Here is an 18,797-nt window from a genome sequence, read left to right as displayed (position 1 = left end):
GTCTTGTCTCGGTGGTGAATCGCCACACCCCCCCCCATGTTCTTGAGGAGACCAACTCTGTACAGTGGTGCCTTGCAAGAAGAAATTAATTCATTCCACGGGTCAATTCGTGTAACGAATTTTTCGTCTAGCAAGTCCCAGTTTCCCATAGGAATGCATTGAAACTTAATCAATGCGTTCCTATGGGCTCTGGGGGAGTGGTGGTGGCATGCGACGGGGCTTCAGAGAAGGTCTCCGAAGCCCCGTCTGATGCCGGCTGTGTGCGAGGCGGCGGAGGGGAGAAGTTCTCTTCTCCCGCCGCCACCACCTCCTGCCTGCCTTCTCCGATATGGGGCGCAGGTTCGGAAACCTCCGAAACTGCACCCCATGCCGGCTGTGCGCGGCGAGAAGCGGCAGTGGGGGAAGATCCATCTCTTTCATCCTTCCTGAAGAGTCAAGGAACCAAAACAAGTTGCAGGGTCCTGGGAGAGAGGAAGAAGCAAAGGGAGCCTCAGAGGCCCTGCAGAGTTTTTCTTGCCGTAGATATTCCCCTACCCCTGGAGAAGCACAAATGGGGCAGCCCCTTCCCAACAGAAACCCCATTTCTAAACTTTCCCGGTGGTTCCAATTTCCTCTGTTTACTCCTCTCCCCACTTTGTAAGGCCAGCATGGTCTACACAGTAGTGACCAATAGATCCCATTGAACTCAGTGAGGCTCATGGACAGAACCTGGTGCAAAAACCAGTCACCATCCTGTCCCCAAGCCTGTAAACTGCAACACCAGGCATGCTTATCTATGATATCTGTCAGGGAACAGCCCGTGGGGTGGAGGGAGGGCTTTGACAGGTATAGAGAGCCCCGGAGCCACCTGGCTTCAGACACATCTTCTGCGCAGAGCAGCTCCTCCCACATTGAGGAGGGGTTAGCCATGAGTAACCGGGAGATGCATGGGCTTGAGGATGTTGCCCAAAGACCCAGCAATGCCCGGGAGACGCGCTCAGAAGGGGGTACACCTCTTCCGTCGCCCCAACTATGTAGAGGGGTGAAACGGACAGAGGGGAGGCAGAGACTGGGGGTATCAAAGAATTTCTGCTGGCGGGGGGGGGGGGGCGGAAGCAATCACTCGGAGATTCTGCGAGTCAATAGGATGGATCGTAGTTTTTAGAGCTCTGCACTGTAGTTTTGCACCAATAAAACTATGAAAGGCAAACTGGCTGAAGGTCTCGTTACTCGTGAGCAGCACTAGGCGATCCTGACAGTATCATAAGGCAAAAGTTCATAAAGGTTTTCATAGTCATAATAAGAACCTCTATTCTTAAAGTTTGGACAAAATATAAAAATTTATTTGAAAAAAAAACAGCATGGTGACATTCCCCATTAGAAGCAATATCTTTGAAAAAAGTAAATATGAGGATAAATTGCCCAACATATAGAGCTGTTAACAGAAATTGAGAACCAATTAAAATTAAAAGACTTTCGAGAAGTAAGAGAAAATGTAATAGAATGGATACAATATTTCCAACTAAATGAAACTTTTAAAAATAAAAAAAGGAAAGAATTTAGTTATCGTGTCAAGTTTTCGGAGAGAAATAGTATTCAAAATGCTGTCAAAAATGAACAATCTGTTTTGGAATGGGACACTAAAGAGGAACAGGTCAAATGTTTTATGATAAAATGGGCGAAGGATGTGGGACATAATATATTAATGAAGGATTGGGAAAGGCATTGGAAATTATATTTGATATTTTCTGCATGTTCTTTACTGAAGGAGAACTACATGAAAATGATGTATAGGTGGTATTTGACCCCGGTTAAATTAGCAAAAATGTATTTCTCACTCGCTGGATCAACACCTTGTCGTGGTGAGTGGGCTTCTCGGCATAGGAAGCTTCTCGGGCACCTGGAGCGGCAAACATGACATGCATGCAGGGGACGGGGCATCACTATGTAGCGCGCATGTGCAGCATCGCTACATACGCTGTACATAGTGGGTTGCCGCCGGTGTTGCTCCAGCACCGTACAGACAGTGCCGGGATCCTCTGCTTTAAAGTCATGGCTTCTAGTGCTGCGTGATGGATCAATAAGTTGTTTAACATGGGTAGAGCATTCAATCACGGTACTGGTTTTAGACATTTTGAGCTGCCAATACATTGTAGTGGCTGGGGAGCTGTGATGTATTCCTAGCTCAAATTGCCTGCAGATGACAAAGGCGCAGGCAGGCAGGTGGAGGAGCCCAAAAATGTGCTCACCTTCCCAATCTCCATCTGCCTGACTTCCTGCTTCCTCCCACCCCCAAGCTGAGCAACCCCGATATCTCTCCAGCTCCATCCATCCATGTCCCCATTTCCACTGCCCTGGAACTCACCAGATCTCTCAGAAGTCCCTGAGAGGGAACGCTCAGAGGCTGTGAGGAGGGATGCAGGAGACAACCTGACCAGGTCAACCGTCCATCTTCCCCCTTCCATTCTTGCTAGGTTTACAGATTCAGTCTCTTTCATCCTTTCTGAGGAGTTGAGAAGCCACAACAAGCTGCAGGGTCCTGGGAGAGAGGAAGAGGCAAAGGGAGCCTCAGAGGCCCTGCAGGGATTCTCCTGCCCTAGATATTGCCCTGCTCCTGGAGAAGCACAAATGGGGCAGCCCCTTCCCAACAGAAACCCCATTTTAAACATCCCCCGTGATTCCAATTTCATCCGTTTGCGCCTCACCCCACTTCGTAAGGCTAGCATGGTATGCACAGTAGTGACCTGAGAGTAGACCCCATTGAACTCAGTGGGGCTTATGGACAGAACTTGGTGCAAAAACCAGTTACCATTCTGCCTCCCTGTGGAACACCCTCCCGTCAGATGTCAAGGAAATAAATAGCCACACAACTTTTAGGAGACATCTGAAGGCAGCCCTGTATCAGGAAGTTTTTAATGTTTGATGTTTTATTATATTTTTATATGTGCTGGAAGCCGCCCTGAGTGTCTGGGAAAACACAGTCAGATGGATGGCAGGTAAATATTATTATTAACATATTACTATTCACCCAGGATGCTGATGGCGGCGGCAGCTTCCCCCCAGTGCCGTGCCAGGGCAGGAGGGGCATGGGTCTTCCTGAAAATATTTAGCTGAGCAAGACTGGATTGCTCAAGAGAGTGGCACATGCTGATCCATCACAAGGTTGGAAACCAGATCTCACCTGGCCCTAGTGACTCCTCCCAAGACAAGGAGACCCCTTCAGTCCTGCTGTCCAAAGACTGCAATTCCCAGAGTGGTCACCAATTCTCTTGCCAGGGAACTCTGGGAATTGTAGTTGAGTAGATGGTGGGAGAGTGTCTCCCATCCAGTCTCCACACTTGGGGGGGGGCTGTATCTCCCCACTCCCCACAGGGCTTCTCCTCCCTCGGATTCCTGGGATGCTTATCTGTGTTATGAAAGGCGACTCTCCTCTAAATCTGAAGGGGGCTTATTTCCATGCCCTGTTTTTGTTGCCCCAAAGACTCCTCCCCAAAAAGGAAGGCAGCATCTCCGTCCAAAGGAAGAACAGAGTTGCAGACCTGCTGGACACTCAGCCCCTCCCTGGCTTGGCAGAGAGGAATTGGGGGAGGACCCTCTGCTCCCTGTCCCTGACTTGGGGGTCTTTCCCTCCCCCCACCATGCATGAGCTGAACGGGGCGAGGGGCTCGCCTCCTCCATTGCAGCCCTGGGACCCCTTTCTCCCAGTTGCACCATAAGCGGGAAGATAGAAGAGACTCACCAGATTCCAGGAGGGGCACCAAGGAAGTTTTTGCAGAGCGGAGAGAAGAAAGCAGCTTCCTCTTTGTTTGCAGTATGGGACTGGGCAGGAAATGGCTTCTGCTCTGGAGGACCTTGCCCTCCCCCGCCCTCCACTTCCTGTCCTCTCTAGGAATCCAGCTCTGCTCCTTTTAACCTTTGGCAAGCCGAGGGCACCGAGACTGTCCCTCCCTCTCCCGGCCTGCCGGCTTCCTGCTTCTGCGCCTGCGCTCTAGGGGCTGCCCTCCCTTCTCCATCTGTGCCAAGGACTTTGCATTAAGGCCCCCCCCCCAATCTTATGCAGACTAAATACAAGGGAGAAGGGGGTTCCCGTTACTGTTCTGCAGTGTACATCTGGAGCCCTAAATAACTGAATGTTAAAGCAGCCTTCTCAAGAGCACACGGGGGGCAGGTGCCCCCAGTCAATAAAAAACTAGAAAAATACATTGAAAACTGAGGTTCTGCACTCAAACCCCCAAACAAAAATCCTGGCTACGCCAGAAGAGAACGTGCCAGGGATGAAGAGCAAGAGGTTCTCTAAAGGTTGCAAAATCCCAGAGCGCATTTTCATGAACACGTGGAGAATCACAGCACCAAACAAGAAGATTCTGCAGTTCAGGATACAATTACAAGTTAGGCGTCAGTAGCTAAAAAGAAGTGGCAACTCAGTCACCTATTGCAAGGCTTTATTCAGGCATTTCCCCCCACAGAGAAGCCCCGACATTAAGAACTTGTTCTGGCATATATCCCTCGTTGCTTATCCGGTGTTTTAAGTGCTCAGCAGAAGTATTTGACTCCTCCTTGAAGTGGGACCAGCCCAAGGTCACCCAGCAGCTTCATGTGGAGGAGCAGAGATGCGAACCCAGTTCACCAGATTACGAGTCTACCACTCTTAACCACTACACCACACTGGAGAGAGCCTTTTGGTGCAAGCAAAGTCCTTTTGGTGCAAGCACATTGTTAGGGAATTTTATAGGGGGGGGGGCACCCAAACGAGGCTTCATTTGGAAATCAAGATTGGCACAAATGCCCTCAAGGGGACCCCGTCTGATCCTACAACACCACTCTAGTATCGCACCAACACGAACCCCTCAAGATCAAGCCCTGTGTAATAAAGGCTGCCTTTCCTACCCTTTCTCTGTTGCCTGAGACTCTATGTAACCATATTTCTTTATGAATGAATACCTTGTACTGTATCTGTATTTCTAAATGAAACCCCCTTTTGCAACTCTGGCCAAGGGCTCCCAGGGGTGCAGGGAACAGCCATAATCCTTTAAGCAAGAGGTCATGTAGCCAGGGTGGTGCTCCTCTGCATATCCATAATACATTCAGGTACCATCTCCTGCAATTCCCGACCCTCCGAAGCCAGAGGCAATGCACACACCTGGACCCATTGTTTTTCCCCGCCAGGTACTCAAGGATCCCCTCCCAGATACTTACTGGTACTTGCTTATCAATGTCCTGGAACATCGTGCATTGTTACCTTATGTTAATCCTGTTTACCTCCTGTTTACCTGTATGCTAATACCCCTTGCACCTTCCCCTTTTCTGACGTTTTACCCTGTCACAAGTGATGTATGTATGATGCTTTCGATGTGCATTATGGGGTGGTGGTGGGAAGTTTTAAAAGTTCTTGCAGCCCTGTTCACGGTGTTCAGTCTGGCATTGAACCTGCTGCGCAGTAATAAACCTTGCTGTTTGCTCCAGATCGTGGCTGGACTCCTTCCTTTTATATTCCACAATGACCACAGGCCCTTGCCTGATGAGCTGGGTGGCTGAGCATTCTCGCACCCAGAATTTTGCCCTAACACATATGTTTCTGGGTGGGGATGCACCTCCCTGCTTTTTAGCTTCCCACCAGTTGAGGAGGAAGCTGCCTTGCATTCTGGGGCCATGCTCTCAGACAGAACCATCTCCAGACCTCCTATCCTCGCTCACAGCTTTCCCTCTCATTCTGGATCCCCTCCCCTCCCTTGCTCTGTGTGCTCCTGCTAGGCCAGGGGTCAGCAAACTTTTTCAGCAGGGGGACGGTCCACTGTCCCTCGGACCTTGTGGGGGGCCGGACTATATTTTTTTTTTGGGGGGGGGAATGAACGAATTCCTATGCCCCACAAATAACTCATAGAATCAAAGAGTTGGAAGAGACCACGAGGGCCATCCAGTCCAACCCCCTGCCAAGCAGGAAACACCATCAAAGCATTCCTGACATATGGATGTCAAGCCTCTGCTTAAAGACCTCCAAAGAAGGAGACTCCACCACACTCCTTGGTAGCAAATTCCACTGCCGAACAGCTCTTACTGTCAGGAAGTTCTTCCTAATGTTTAGGTGGAATCTTCTTTCTTGAAGTTTTAATCCATTGCTCCGTGTCCGCTTCTCTGGAGCAACAGAAAACAATCCTTCTCCTTCCTCCATATGACATCCTTTCATATATTTGAACATGGCTATCATATCACCCCTTAACCTTCTCTTCTCCAGGCTAAACATACCCAGCTCCCTAAGCCGTTCCTCATAAGGCATCGTTTCCAGGCCTTTGACCATTTTGGTTGCCCTCTTCTGGACACGCTCCAGCTTGTCAGTATCCTTCTTGAGCTGTGGTGCCCAGAACTGGACACAGTACTCCAGGTGAGGTCTGACCAGAGCAGAATACAGTGGTACTATTACTTCCCTAGATCTAGATGCTATACTCCTATTGATGCAGCCCAGAATTGCATTGGCTTTTTTAGCTGCTGCATCACACTGCTGACTCATGTCAAGTCTGTGGTCTACCAAGACTCCTAGATCCTTTTCACATGTACTGCTCTCAAGCCAGGTGTCACCCTTCCTGTATTTGTGCTTTTCATTTTTTTTGCCCAAGTGTAGTACCTTACATTTCTCCTTGTTAAAATTCATCTTGTTTGCTTTGGCCCAGTTGTCTAATCTGTTAAGGTCATTTTGAAGTGTGATCCTGTCCTCTGGGGTATTAGCCACCCCTCCCAATTTGGTGTCATCTGCAAACTTGCTCATAGATGCATTTTAAATAAAAGGACACATTCTACTCATGCAAAAACATGCTGATTCCCGGAGCGTTTGTGGGCCAGATTTAGAAGGCAATTGGGCCACATCCGGTCCCCTGTGCTAGGCCCAATCTCACTCTCCCAACTCAGACCCTCTGATGACGCCCAAACACTCTCTCTGGGCAAGTGCAGTGGGCGATAGGATTGGAAAGTGTTGGCTTCCCGCTCTCTCACCCCCCTCCTGATGTTTTCCTACGGATTGCTATATATATTTTGAATTTCCCCCTGCATATTTTGAATTTCAGGTAGGTAGCCATGTTGGTCTGACATAGTCGAAACAAAATAAAAAAAATCCTTCCAACAGCACCTGTGGGGTGCAGATTTCTGATCAAAAATATTTCACAAATATGGATTATTATTATTATTATTATTATTATTTGTGTGCTTTCCTTCTGGTCATTAGCGGAAAATCATCCACTCTCTTATATGAGTGAAATGACCATGCACCAAATAAACATATCTGCAACCCAGGGAAAGAAATTGGGAACTACTGCCTCCTTTATGTACAGGAAATTGGGGTGCAGTCTCTAAGGTGCTGCTGGAAGTAAAAAAGTTTTATGTTTCAAATTTGTTTGCTTATTTTTTGGTCGCTTGTGGAAGGTAGTGATTGTGCAAGTAAAGTGAGCATAAATTGTGGGTTTGCTGTATTTTTTAAGGACCCTCCTTTTTCTGTAATTGTGAGTTGTTTTAAACTTTTTAAATGTTTTAATTTCTGTAACCTACCCTGGTACCTTTGGGTGGAGGGCAGGGTAATAGTAATAATAATAGAAGCTTGTGACATACGTGGAAGGTGACCAATGAAGGTGCTTTTCTGCATCTCTTAGGTCATAGAAATGTTCTAAAGGATGGTGTGAAAAAATAAGGGCTGAGGGACAATTAGGGCTGAGGGACACAATGCATGTATTTTTGTAACCCAAGAAAATATTTTATATATAGATATACAGTGGTACCTCTACTTACGAATTTAATGCGTTCCGAACGCACATTTGTAAGTCGAAAAAAATTGTAAGTCGAATCCCATAGGAATGCATTGGGAGAAAAAATTCGTAAGTCGAAGCAACCCTATCTAAAAAATCGTAAGTAGAAAAAATCCTATCTGAACCTCATCCAAGATGGCGGGCGGAGCTCCATTCGTAAGTAGAGGTACCACTGTATATACCGTGTTTCTCATATTATAAGTCATGTCTTATAATCTTTTTTACTCAAGAAAATAAGCCTATGGCTTATTTTCGGGGGGTGTCTTATTATTTTTTTAAAAAATTACAGTATGGTACCTCCCCTGTCGCGGCTCGGCACCCGGAACTGGCTGCTGCTGCGCTGCTGGGCGCGTTGTCGGCGCTTCAGCAGGGCACGCTGCTGGGTCCCGCCGGGTCGGGGCTTCACGCGGCGCACGCTGCGGCTCTTGCCGGATCCCGGCTCGGAGCAGCGCGCGCTGCGGCTCTTGCTGCGTCCCGCCGCCGGGTTGGGGCTTGGAGCAGCGGTGCGCGCTGAGGCTCTTGCCGGGTCCTGCCGCCGGGTCGGGGCTCGGAGCAGCGCGCGCTGCGGCTCTTGCTGCGTCCTGCCGCCGGGTTGGGGCTTGGAGCAGCACGCACTGCGGCTCTGGCAAGTCCCGCCGCCGGGTCAGCGCTTGGCGCGGTGCATGCTGCTGGACATTTTGGAGGGGCAGCAGCAGCCAGTTCCGGGCGCTGACAGGCATCTTCCTCTTCCATGGCGCCATCCAGACCTGCTCCCACCACTACGGCTTATTTTTGGGGTATGTCTTATATTTCTTCAACTCGGGAAAATCCTGCCATGGCTTATTTTGTAGGGATGACTTAAAATATGAGAAACACGGTATATTAATGAAATAAAGGCCTTGGTCTCCTTCCATCAGACATTCCTTTAAGAAAAGCATTGCGGCTGCTGCTCCGCTTGCGCTGGGTGCCATACCCCGCAGGTGGCATGCCATGTCCCCAAGACGCACACCAGCACCACCCCTGCCTGCTCTCCAGCCCCAGAGCATGAAGCTCTGTCACTGGGTGTGTGTGCAAAACAGTTGCCCAAGCAGCTTTGTCCCCACTGACCCTCGCGATGGGGTCCATAACTGCTTCTTCCATATCACTGGGAAACTGACCATTCCCTGTGCTGCTCATTAATGTGCTTGAAATACTATATTGTTAGTGGATAGGCTAGGATTAGTCCATCTTATGACCTACAGTGTTTTGCTTTTGTAATCTGTTTGACCTCTTTTCTTCCCCCCCTTCCCCACCTTTATTCTATCCACCATTCCATGAGCTCATGGGGATGTTGTGTTTGATTTCAGGCAAGAAATGAGGGTTTTCATCTCATTACAGGAGACTGGTTACCATTCAGGCTTCCTCGGATGATCTGTCTTAAAATTTAACCCTGGGCCACCAGCTCCCAGCATTTGTCTTCCCTCTGTTCCATTAGCTAGTCCCAAGGGTTTCGTATTTTCAGCTTTCTTGTCGTGGAGCACTCTTGTATTCCAGCCTACGTTTGATCAAATTTTCCGTGGATTCCTCTGATGGATTCTGATGTCTTAATTGTCTTAACTAGAGCTTTCTTAGCCGCTTTGAATCAACCGTCAAACCAGCCAAAGTTTGTTGATTGTGTGTAATTAGTAATTGTAGAAGCTATCTGTGATGAGCAGCTGAGCTGGACCAGAGTCAGGGGGTGCAGTGCCTCAGAATTCCATGAGAGGGCTGGAGCCTTTCTCTGATTGGCTACCAAAACAGGGGGTGGAGCCAGCACTTTTGGAGGGAAAATAAAATGAGCAGTTTCTGAGAGTGGAGGGAGAGGTTTGTGGGAGAGGAGGGAGGGTCGGTTGGTTCTGGTCTGTGTATGAAATCCACTCTGAGGAAATTATCCAAAGCTAGAGAAAAGGGTCTGAGCTTAGAAAGACTAGTGTCTTGTAAGAGTATTCAGACAGTGTTGCTGGGATACCTGGGACCTAAGGTATGAGGCCTCTCAAGGATCACAGATGCAGCAGTTGGAGAAATAGAAAGTAAGTTTATTCCTAACAGCAACAGGCCAAGAGGAGTCTTCTCCCAAAGTCTGGACCCAGGGCAACAGTGCCCAGAGTTTACAGTACAGTGGGACCTTGGTTTATGAACACCTCGGTTTATGAATTTTTGGTTTACGAACGCCGCAGACCCATCTGGAACGGATTAATTCACTTTCCATAACTTTCAATGGGAAAGTTCGCTTCAGTTTATGAACTCTTCAGTTTATGAACAGACTTCCGGAACCAATTACACCCATGCTTCGGGTTAAGTACGCTTCAGGTTGAGTACTCTGTGGACCCGTCTGGAACGAATTAATCCACTTTCCATTACTTTCAATGGGAAAGTTCGCTTCAGTTTATGAACGCTTCAGTTTAAGTACTCCGCAGACCGTCTGGAACAGATTAATCCACTTTTCATTACTTTCAATGGGAAAGTTCGCTTCAGTTTATGAACGCTTCAGTTTATGAACAGATTTCCAGAACCAATTGTGTTCATAAACCGAGGTACCACTGTATATACCTTTTCAGCATACAACATCAGAAATGCATATTCATATATTGCAGCAAAATTAAACCAATAAGCTTGGACATCGCCCTTCCTATAGCCTTTTAGGATTACTTCTGATTTTTTCTGCCAAGGCACAGCATTTCCATTACTCTTACCCTATTTAGGCCTCATGGTATACACAGTCATAGCCAAAAATCCCCTTTTGGCAGGCAAGGCAAAAAGCCCCTTATCTTTATCAGACAACCTGTGTGGAAAGCACCCAACTTCAACTTGGACATCGTTTTTGCCAAACATCTTGTGACTAGGTGATGGATGCCTTCCTTTGCAGACTGTGAACACAGCTAAATATATATGTTCTCTCAGTATGTTTTCTCGGCTAGATATATGCTCTCTGTTAATGCAGCAGTTAGGCACAGCGATTATTGCCTTTTTGAACAAGACACTAATTTGAAGCATACAGTTAGTTTCAGGAATAAGGCACCAGATTGTGAGGTACAGGTACAATAATATGCTTTCTTCATAAAATAAAAAAATTCCTTCAGTAGCACCTTAAAGACCAACTAAGTTTTTATTTTGGTATGAGCTTTCGTGTGCATGCACACTTCTTCAGATACGTGAAGTTCTTCAGGTTAAGTTCTTCAGGTATCTGAAGAAGTGTGCATGCACACGAAAGCTCATACCAAAATAAAAACTTAGTTGGTCTTTAAGGTGCTACTGAAGGAATTTTTTTATTTTATTTCGATCCAGACCAACACGGCTACCTACCTGTAACCATGCTTTCTTCAGGTAGCCTTGCCACAGCAGGAGTGAACTGGAAGGCTGGAAGCAAGGAGAAGGAGAAGCTGTGAGGATACTGTCTTCTTGGGTCTCATTTCAGTCATGAAGGGAAAGATCTTCTAGAAAGAGAATAATCCCAAACCACTTATGAAGCGTGTGGTGACCCCTGGGTCTGCTATACTGCCAGAATAGCAGGAGCGTGGAAACTGACAGAAAGTACCACCTTGTTTAAGAAGCAAAATATTAAGCTGCAACAGCTAAGTTAAGGAGCAGAAGTGAAATAACTCGAAATAAGCTCAGCATTGGCCATCCTCTGAAGACACATGTAACATCGAAGAGGAATAGCTTAAAAGAAGCAACAGAAGTTTACAAGAAGCTGTGCGTTTACTTCCTAATTTTGAAGCCTGTAACATGCACTAAATTTAGTACAATTTATTATTAAGGTAACTGTTTCCTGAAAGAACATTATCTCCTGACACATCCTTTGCTTTTTTCAACTTTGTTCTGTAAAATAAATATTTCTTGTTTGTTCAACTTCTGCCTGAGTCTCCAAGGATCTTTGTTTACGTTCACACAAAATCTGTTAAGAAAACCCATTCTGGTTATATAGTCAGTCAGGACTGACTGAAGAAACTGACTACAATGGTACCTTGGTTCTCAAACTTAATCCGTTCTGGAAGTCTGTTCGAAAACCAAAGCGTTCCAAAACAAAGGTGCGCTTTCCCATAGAAAGCAAAAAAAATAAATAAAAAAAAATCCTTCAGTAGCACCTTAAAGACCAACTAAGTTTATATTTTGGTATGAGCTTTCGTGTGCATGCACACTTCTTCAGATACACTAGAAACAGAAGTGTCAGACCCTATATATATATACAGAGGGTGGTGGGGTTGGGTGGGAATGGGTGATGGGCTGATGGGAGTGGTAAACCTGTAGATGTTTTAAATAATTTATTACAGCCATGGCAGACTAAATTCTCTGCCCCCTTATGTATGGGGAATGGCCATAGAGCCAGAATTCATAAAATCCTTTGCATTCTCGTTGATTTTCAGCCTTACCAATTCCAGACAAAAATTTCTGGCCCTTTATTTACAGGGATGGTCAAGGCTCATTCTGCTTGATTATGAATTTGTATGTGCTTGAACTGTTGGCTGGAGTTTTGCAGTTAAAAAAATAGCTGACAATATGGGGGGGGGGAAACACCAGATATTTTCAATGTATGATATACCATCTCTACCTCTTTCTAAGTGGCAGCTCAAACTCTTCATGCCAAACTTTAAAAATCTATCTTTCCATCTTTCTCCACCAAAGAGTAAAGCTTGACTGAATTCAGGCCATTTCACTAAGCCACCAGAGTTTAAACTCACTTTTCAGTGCTTGAGTAATCTAGTCCACCCCTTCTGAATTATGGGGATCTCAACACTATCACCGCCCTTAGGATACACATACATTTGAGTACAGATGCCTGACTGGGAAGGAAACACAGGCTATGCCCTATCACGGAAGCACACGTGTGTACTAAGGGAAAAATAAGGAAGGGGAAGATTAAAAGTACCAACGTTATATAGAAGCCTTTAGCAAACCTTAAGATTGGATAAAGATTGGGAAATGTTCAAGACTTTCATATGTGCTTAAACTTTAAACCTTAATAGACAAAGTGATAAAAACTTATATAATCACTCCATAAAAAACAACAATGACACTCTTGTTCCAACTCGGAAAACCAATAATCTTTCCTTGCCAGAAAGCAGAGCTGGGCTGAATTTCAACCCATCACCACATCAGACACATTGCCTTTCACATAGCTCTAAAATGGGGGTTAGAAGGGACCCTGAGGTCATTTAGTCTAACCCTCTAAGATACAGGATTCACAAGATTTGAATGAAAATACCAACTTTATACAGAACCCTTTAGCAGATGAGTTTTTTCCTTAAGAGACTGATACCAGGAGCCCAACAATAACCCTTCTGTCCAACACAATTGAAGCTAAAACTAGACTCAGATAGACAATTCACCTTTATAGGAATAGCTGTTCAATTTTCCTTTAGTCAATATTCCTCTAGTCACTTGGAGAAAGACTCTCCTTTGGAGCCTCTCTCAATAACAAACATTTGTACACCTCATGAAGTGAACATTTTCAAGTTTCAAAATATTTTCAAAGCATTGAGCAAGCATTTTCAAACTTACAACTCTTTATTTTCCTTCATCCTGCCCCCTCTTTTTACTTTTGGAGAGGAAAAAATGGCCTTCTACAGCCTCTTTAAAACAAACCTTTACACACTACCTCCACTCTTTTAAATATTTGCCATTGTTTTTGGGTTGATCAAGCCCTTACATAAGATTATTTAAGCAAGCTTGCCTTATTATTATATTATTTTAAACTATGCGTGCTTTAAAAAGGCAGTCTGTGGGTGTCATGGCCAAATTTTAAACACAAACCCCTAATTTTCTAAACCTGGATTACATCTCTCATTTACTTTAAGGGAAACAACGAACTATAGCAGACACAAGGAACAGACGCACATACATTTAACAGACAACACACATAACAGACAACATGTAACGTGTAAACATTCTGAAGGGGGTACTGGTCTTCCAGGGTCAATTTTAAAGTGGACATTCTCTGTATGTTAAAGGAACCTCCTGGTAGCCATTTCCCCTCATCTGGGTGGTCCATAGTAAATCGGACCCAATGTTTTTTTCTTACAAAGTTTTTGCAATTGGTTTCTGTCTAGCTTGTCTGCTCCAGGGATATCACTCCAACTTTGGAGGACAAATTGTAAAGGGGTTTCTCCCTCAAAGTCCCTACCAGCTTCCACTGTGCTTTGCTCCGGTTGGGAGTTTGGGGTAGGAATTCCTTAGAAGATTGGGTGCCCATGTTCAACTCTCTGGCCTATTTATACTACAGTGCGGGCAGAAGACCCTCCAATCCAGGACACTCTATACCTTAAACTCCTGAGTCTAAGGACTCACTCAACAGACGATACCGTCTCCTGCCTACCTGTTGCGTGCACTTGCTAACTAAGTGGCTGGTGTGGCTAGATACCTAAGGACCCCCTCCTGGTCATTAATTGCCTAGGGTCCTGCAGCAACTTTCCTGCCTCTTACACACTAGACTCAGATCCTACTGAACGCTTGCCTACGCAATGTCAGGTCGGAACTGAGGAATACAAAGTAGGAAAAGGAATGGGCGCACTTGCAATCTCTGATCATGGGTCATACCCAACAAGGGTCGCCATGGCAGAGGGGCATCTTCACCCGAAGATTAAGAGCAGAGGAACACGGAATAAGGTTGGGTAGATTGCTCAGAACCCCTGCGCAGATTGGCAGGAGCGAGCTGGGTCCGTCCTTCTAGGGATTTCGTTTTAACGAAAGGACGGATCCCAAAAGGCTCCAATTCTTCTTTATCCCTTATGCCTTTACAGCTTAGCTGCAACTAGAGCCCAAGATAAGAAGCAGAAAAGGAGAGAACAGTGAAGAGTGAAGTTTTAGATTTTTAGTTGCTGCAGTAATCAGCCCACCCCAAAATGTCCCTGTTTAATACTCACAACGAATGACTCCTGAAGCTTCGGTTTTCCTCAACGATCAGGTTCCTGGAAAAAAACCAACCCTTCCCAAAGCTTTGCTTTGCCTTGGCTTGGTCCCGCTAGGCTCCCAATCACTCCCCTGAGCTCCGGACCCTGAAGTCGGGTTTCCCCCTGCAAGAGGCAGGAGCGCGCTGGGTCTCCTTTCCCCAGAAAGTCCGGGGCTCAAGGAAAAACTGGGTCCCTGAAGTGGTCACCAAATTGTTGTAAAATTTAAGCTGGTTCCTATGAACCCAGAGAAATGGATCCTGACCCAGGGAGAGCCCAAGGATCCAGGCAAGCAGGCACGATGTTGCCGCTGGCCGTAGAATGACAGAGACCAAACTAAGGCTGTCAAAAGCAAAGTACAGTTTATTAAAGAATTAAAAAAAACTGTTGCAACAGGGTTCCTCGCTCACGCAGCAGCACGGAGTGAAGAACCCAGAACAAAGGAAGGTTTACAGTTTTATAGGTTTTTCTGTACATGTTACACAATTGTATGAAAGGCGATAAATGGATTTGGGAGGAGGGCTATCCGGTGAGGACAAACAAGTTGATAGTCCTTGATGAGGAAAAACAAAAGGTGACAGTTCCTGGTGATAGTCCAGTTGATGCAGACGTCAGCGATATCAAAAATCTAAATAAAGTTGTTTTTCTTCCTTGAGCTTGTGTATTAGTGTCATTTTGTCGAAGACTGGCTAGGTGGCAGTGTGGGATAAGGAATGACAAGGTGGAAAGCGTAGAGAGTAAAAAGTCCATAGGGTATATAGGGGTTCATATAAATTTGTCCATAAACATATACTGAGCAACGGAATATACAAAGTTAATAGAAATGAAGCTTGCAGGAACGTTTTGTCTAGTGGATACAATATCAATTGAAAGGTATCAAAAGTTACACTTCAGGGCTGTTCTGGGAAGGAGTTATACAATTATTGTAGCGGGAAGGAGGGAACACAGTGGATACATAGCAGCTTCGTATTGACATTTTCAAGGAACGTTTTGACAGCTTGTAACATGGTTATAAAATACAACGAAATCTCAGCCTAGGAGAGGGCATGGAGAAAAGGCTTTGGCTATATAGTATAAAACAATTAATCCTTTCAATTGACATAGTTTATTAACACAGGATCGGTTGCGTTTCCTGGAACCGATAATCTCTTCTGGGAGGGAGACGGAGACGCTTCGTCAGCAGCCAGAACGGGATTTTGTGTAACGATCGTGATAGCTGTCATTCCAGACATCCTGACTTGACTTTTGTTATGTGTGCCCCTCTAGGGTGTTGATAGCAGGGTTTATGATAATCGTGGAATGTTTACTAGGGTGGAGAGCATCCTGGGGCAAGTCTGGGGCAAGAAGGGATTATTCTTTCCCTTGGTTCAGGCAGTCTCCCCTTTGACCTGATTCCCGATGTCAGGTAAAAATATGGCTTCTGAGTGGGCAATGAGTGTGTCCCCTCTCTGTTCATTTCTGGACCCCTTAAACCTGGATTGTGTACCCCGATTCCTATTTCAATAGAATCATAGAGTTGGAAGAAACCACAAGGGCCATCCAGTCCAACCCCCAAGTTAACAAGGACTCGAACCAAGGGCTTCAAGTTACAGGGATGGAGATTCCGACTAAACATACAGAGAAACCTTCTGATACTAAGAGCTGTTCGAAAGTGGATTGGTCTCCCTCAGTAGGTTGTGGACTCCACTTCCTTGGAGGTCTTTAAGATCTTTAAGCAGAAGTTGGATGGCCTTCTGTCATGGATGCTTTAGCTGAGATTCCTGCACTGCAGGGGTTGGACTAGATGACCCTTGGGTGTCCCTTCCAACTGTAAGATTCTATGATTCCAATATAGATCACTGGCATACAAATACCTTTATATAATATATATATATATATATATATATATATATATATATATATATATATATATTATTGTATTGGCATTAAAAATGTACAAAAATGTTAATACAAGACACACACCTCCTGCCCCTCATATGCAGCCTCACCCTTGTACCCAGTGGCCTCAGGTTGTATATCAACATATGTGTTCCTTTTTGATCCATAAAGATCTGTTCAGTGTTCAAGAGGTATTCTAGGGTTGTGTGAAGTGTGGAACGTAGTTCAGATCAAAGGACAACCTTACTATACACCAGAGGAATACAGTGGTACCTCGGTTTATGAACACAATTGGTTCCGGAAGTCTGTTTATAAACTGAAGCGTTCATAAACTGAAGCGAACTTTCCCATTGAAAGTAATGGAAAGTGGATTAATCTGTTCCAGATGGGTCCGCAGAGTACTCAACCTGAAGCGTACTTAACCCGAAGCATGGGTGTAATTGGTTCCAGAAGTATGTTCATAAACTGAAGCGTTCATAAACTGAAGCAAACTTTCCCATTGAAAGTAATGGAAAGTGAATTAATCCGTTCCAGAGGGGGCCGCGGCGTTCGTAAACCGAAAATTTGTAAACTGAGGTGTTCATAAACCGAGGTTCCACTGTACACATTTAAATGCATGGCATGTGAAAATGGGTTTAGTCAAAGTCGATCACTTAAGAGTACATAAATGAACTCACACAGGAGAGAAACAAGTTGGATGTGTGGAATGTGAAGTCAAGCCTTAGTTCACATGAGCAAACAGAACTTTAAAAGAAGCTGTGTGTTTACTACCTTGTTTAGAAGCTTGTAATATGCACTAAATTTAGTACAATTTATTATTAAGGTATCTGTTTCCTGAAAAAACATTATCTCCTGACACATCCTTTGCTTTTTTTCAACTTTGTTCTGTGATATAAATATTGTTTGTTCAACTTCTGCCTGAGTCTCCAAGGATCTTTGATTATGTTCACACACAAACTGTAAGACAACCCATTGTGGGTATATAGTCAGACTGAAGAAACTGACTACAGTGGTACCTTGGTTCTCAAACTTAATCCGTTCTGAAAGTCTGTTCAAAAACCAAAGTGTTCCAAAACCAAGGCGTGCTTTCCCATAGAAAGTAATGCAATTTTTTAAAATATGTTCCAGACTTTTAAAAACAACTCCTAAAACAGCAATTTAACATGAATTTTACTAACGAGACCATTGATCCATAAAATGAAAGCAATAATCAATGTACTGTACTATAAAATAAAGACACTACTGTAAATTAATATTTTTCTTACCTGCACTCATGATAGCCATTGTTTGGAGGGGCCGCTTTTATACATTGCCGCAATAACACAATCAATCAAAAATGATGAACAAGCCACAGTCACAAAAACGAAAAAAGGACCAAATAGAAGCTCCAAATATCAACTCAGAACACTGAATTGGAAATGGAAGGCTTTGAATACAATGCGGGGGGGGGGGGACACCCAAATTAGCATCACAACAGGACAAATGGGAGGAAAAAGGCTTTGATTACAATGGGGGGGTGCAAATTAGCAGCGCAATACCCTGTTTCTCATATTTTAAGACATACCCATAAAATAAGCCATAGCAGGATTTTTAAACATTCAAGGAATATAAGCCATACCCCGAAAATAAGACATAGTGATAGGCGCAGCAGCAATGCCGGCCGCGCCAGGAGGAGGAGGAAAAAAATAAGACATCCCTTGAAAATAAGCCACAGTGTGTTTTTTGGAGGAAAAAATAAATATAAGACATGTCTTATAATATGAGAAACACGGTAGTAGAAACAGAAGCTTAGGAGAATGTGCGCCTTCCAAAGCAAAGTTTGCAAACCGGAACACTGACTTCCAGGTTTGCACCGTTCGAGTTCAAAGTTGTTCGGGAACTAAGCTGCTTGAAAACTGAGGTACCACTGTATATTAAAATAGATTTGAACCCCCACCCCCACCCCTCCACCAGTTCCTATAAGCACCCCTCATAAGGCTTGGTTTCAGACCCTTGATCATCTTGGTTGACCTCTTCCGCATCACCTTCATGAAGTTTTCTTTTAGCATGTAGCAAGCTGTAAATCTTAAATTTGCTTTCCACAGCTGTTCCCATAAAGCAAAGTCAGTGTTGTGTCCTACATCTCTGGCCCAGCTTATCACTGATGATTCCAACATTTCATTCTTTGTATCCCACTCAAGTAATATGTTATACATTTTAGATAACGTTTTAACCCTGGAGCCTAATAGCTCCCTTTCAAACAGTGAGTTTTGTTCTGCAAATCCATTTTTTA

At 44.9% G+C, this 18,797-nt stretch overlaps 1 protein-coding gene across 1 annotated transcript in view; it reads right to left on the bottom strand.

The window, feature by feature from the left end:
* LOC118081209 (uncharacterized) overlaps positions 1-3,837 on the bottom strand; it is a 50,643-nt gene extending 46,806 nt beyond the window's left edge. The window contains exons 1-2 of the mRNA XM_088664283.1: positions 3,719-3,837; positions 2,345-2,518 (exon numbers count right to left, since the gene is read on the bottom strand). Coding sequence (XP_088520409.1) covers positions 2,345-2,477 — 133 coding nt within the window. The 5' untranslated portion in view covers positions 2,478-2,518; positions 3,719-3,837. The remainder of the gene's footprint in view (positions 1-2,344; positions 2,519-3,718) is intronic.
* Positions 3,838-18,797: the final 14,960 nt, after the last annotated feature.

The sequence above is a fragment of the Zootoca vivipara genome, chromosome 2, assembly GCF_965207765.1.
Source record: "Zootoca vivipara chromosome 2, rZooViv2.hap1.1, whole genome shotgun sequence".
NCBI lineage: Eukaryota > Metazoa > Chordata > Lepidosauria > Squamata > Lacertidae > Zootoca > Zootoca vivipara.
The sequence above is the reverse complement of the archived record's forward strand: the minus strand, read 5'-3'. Positions and strand labels throughout refer to the sequence as shown.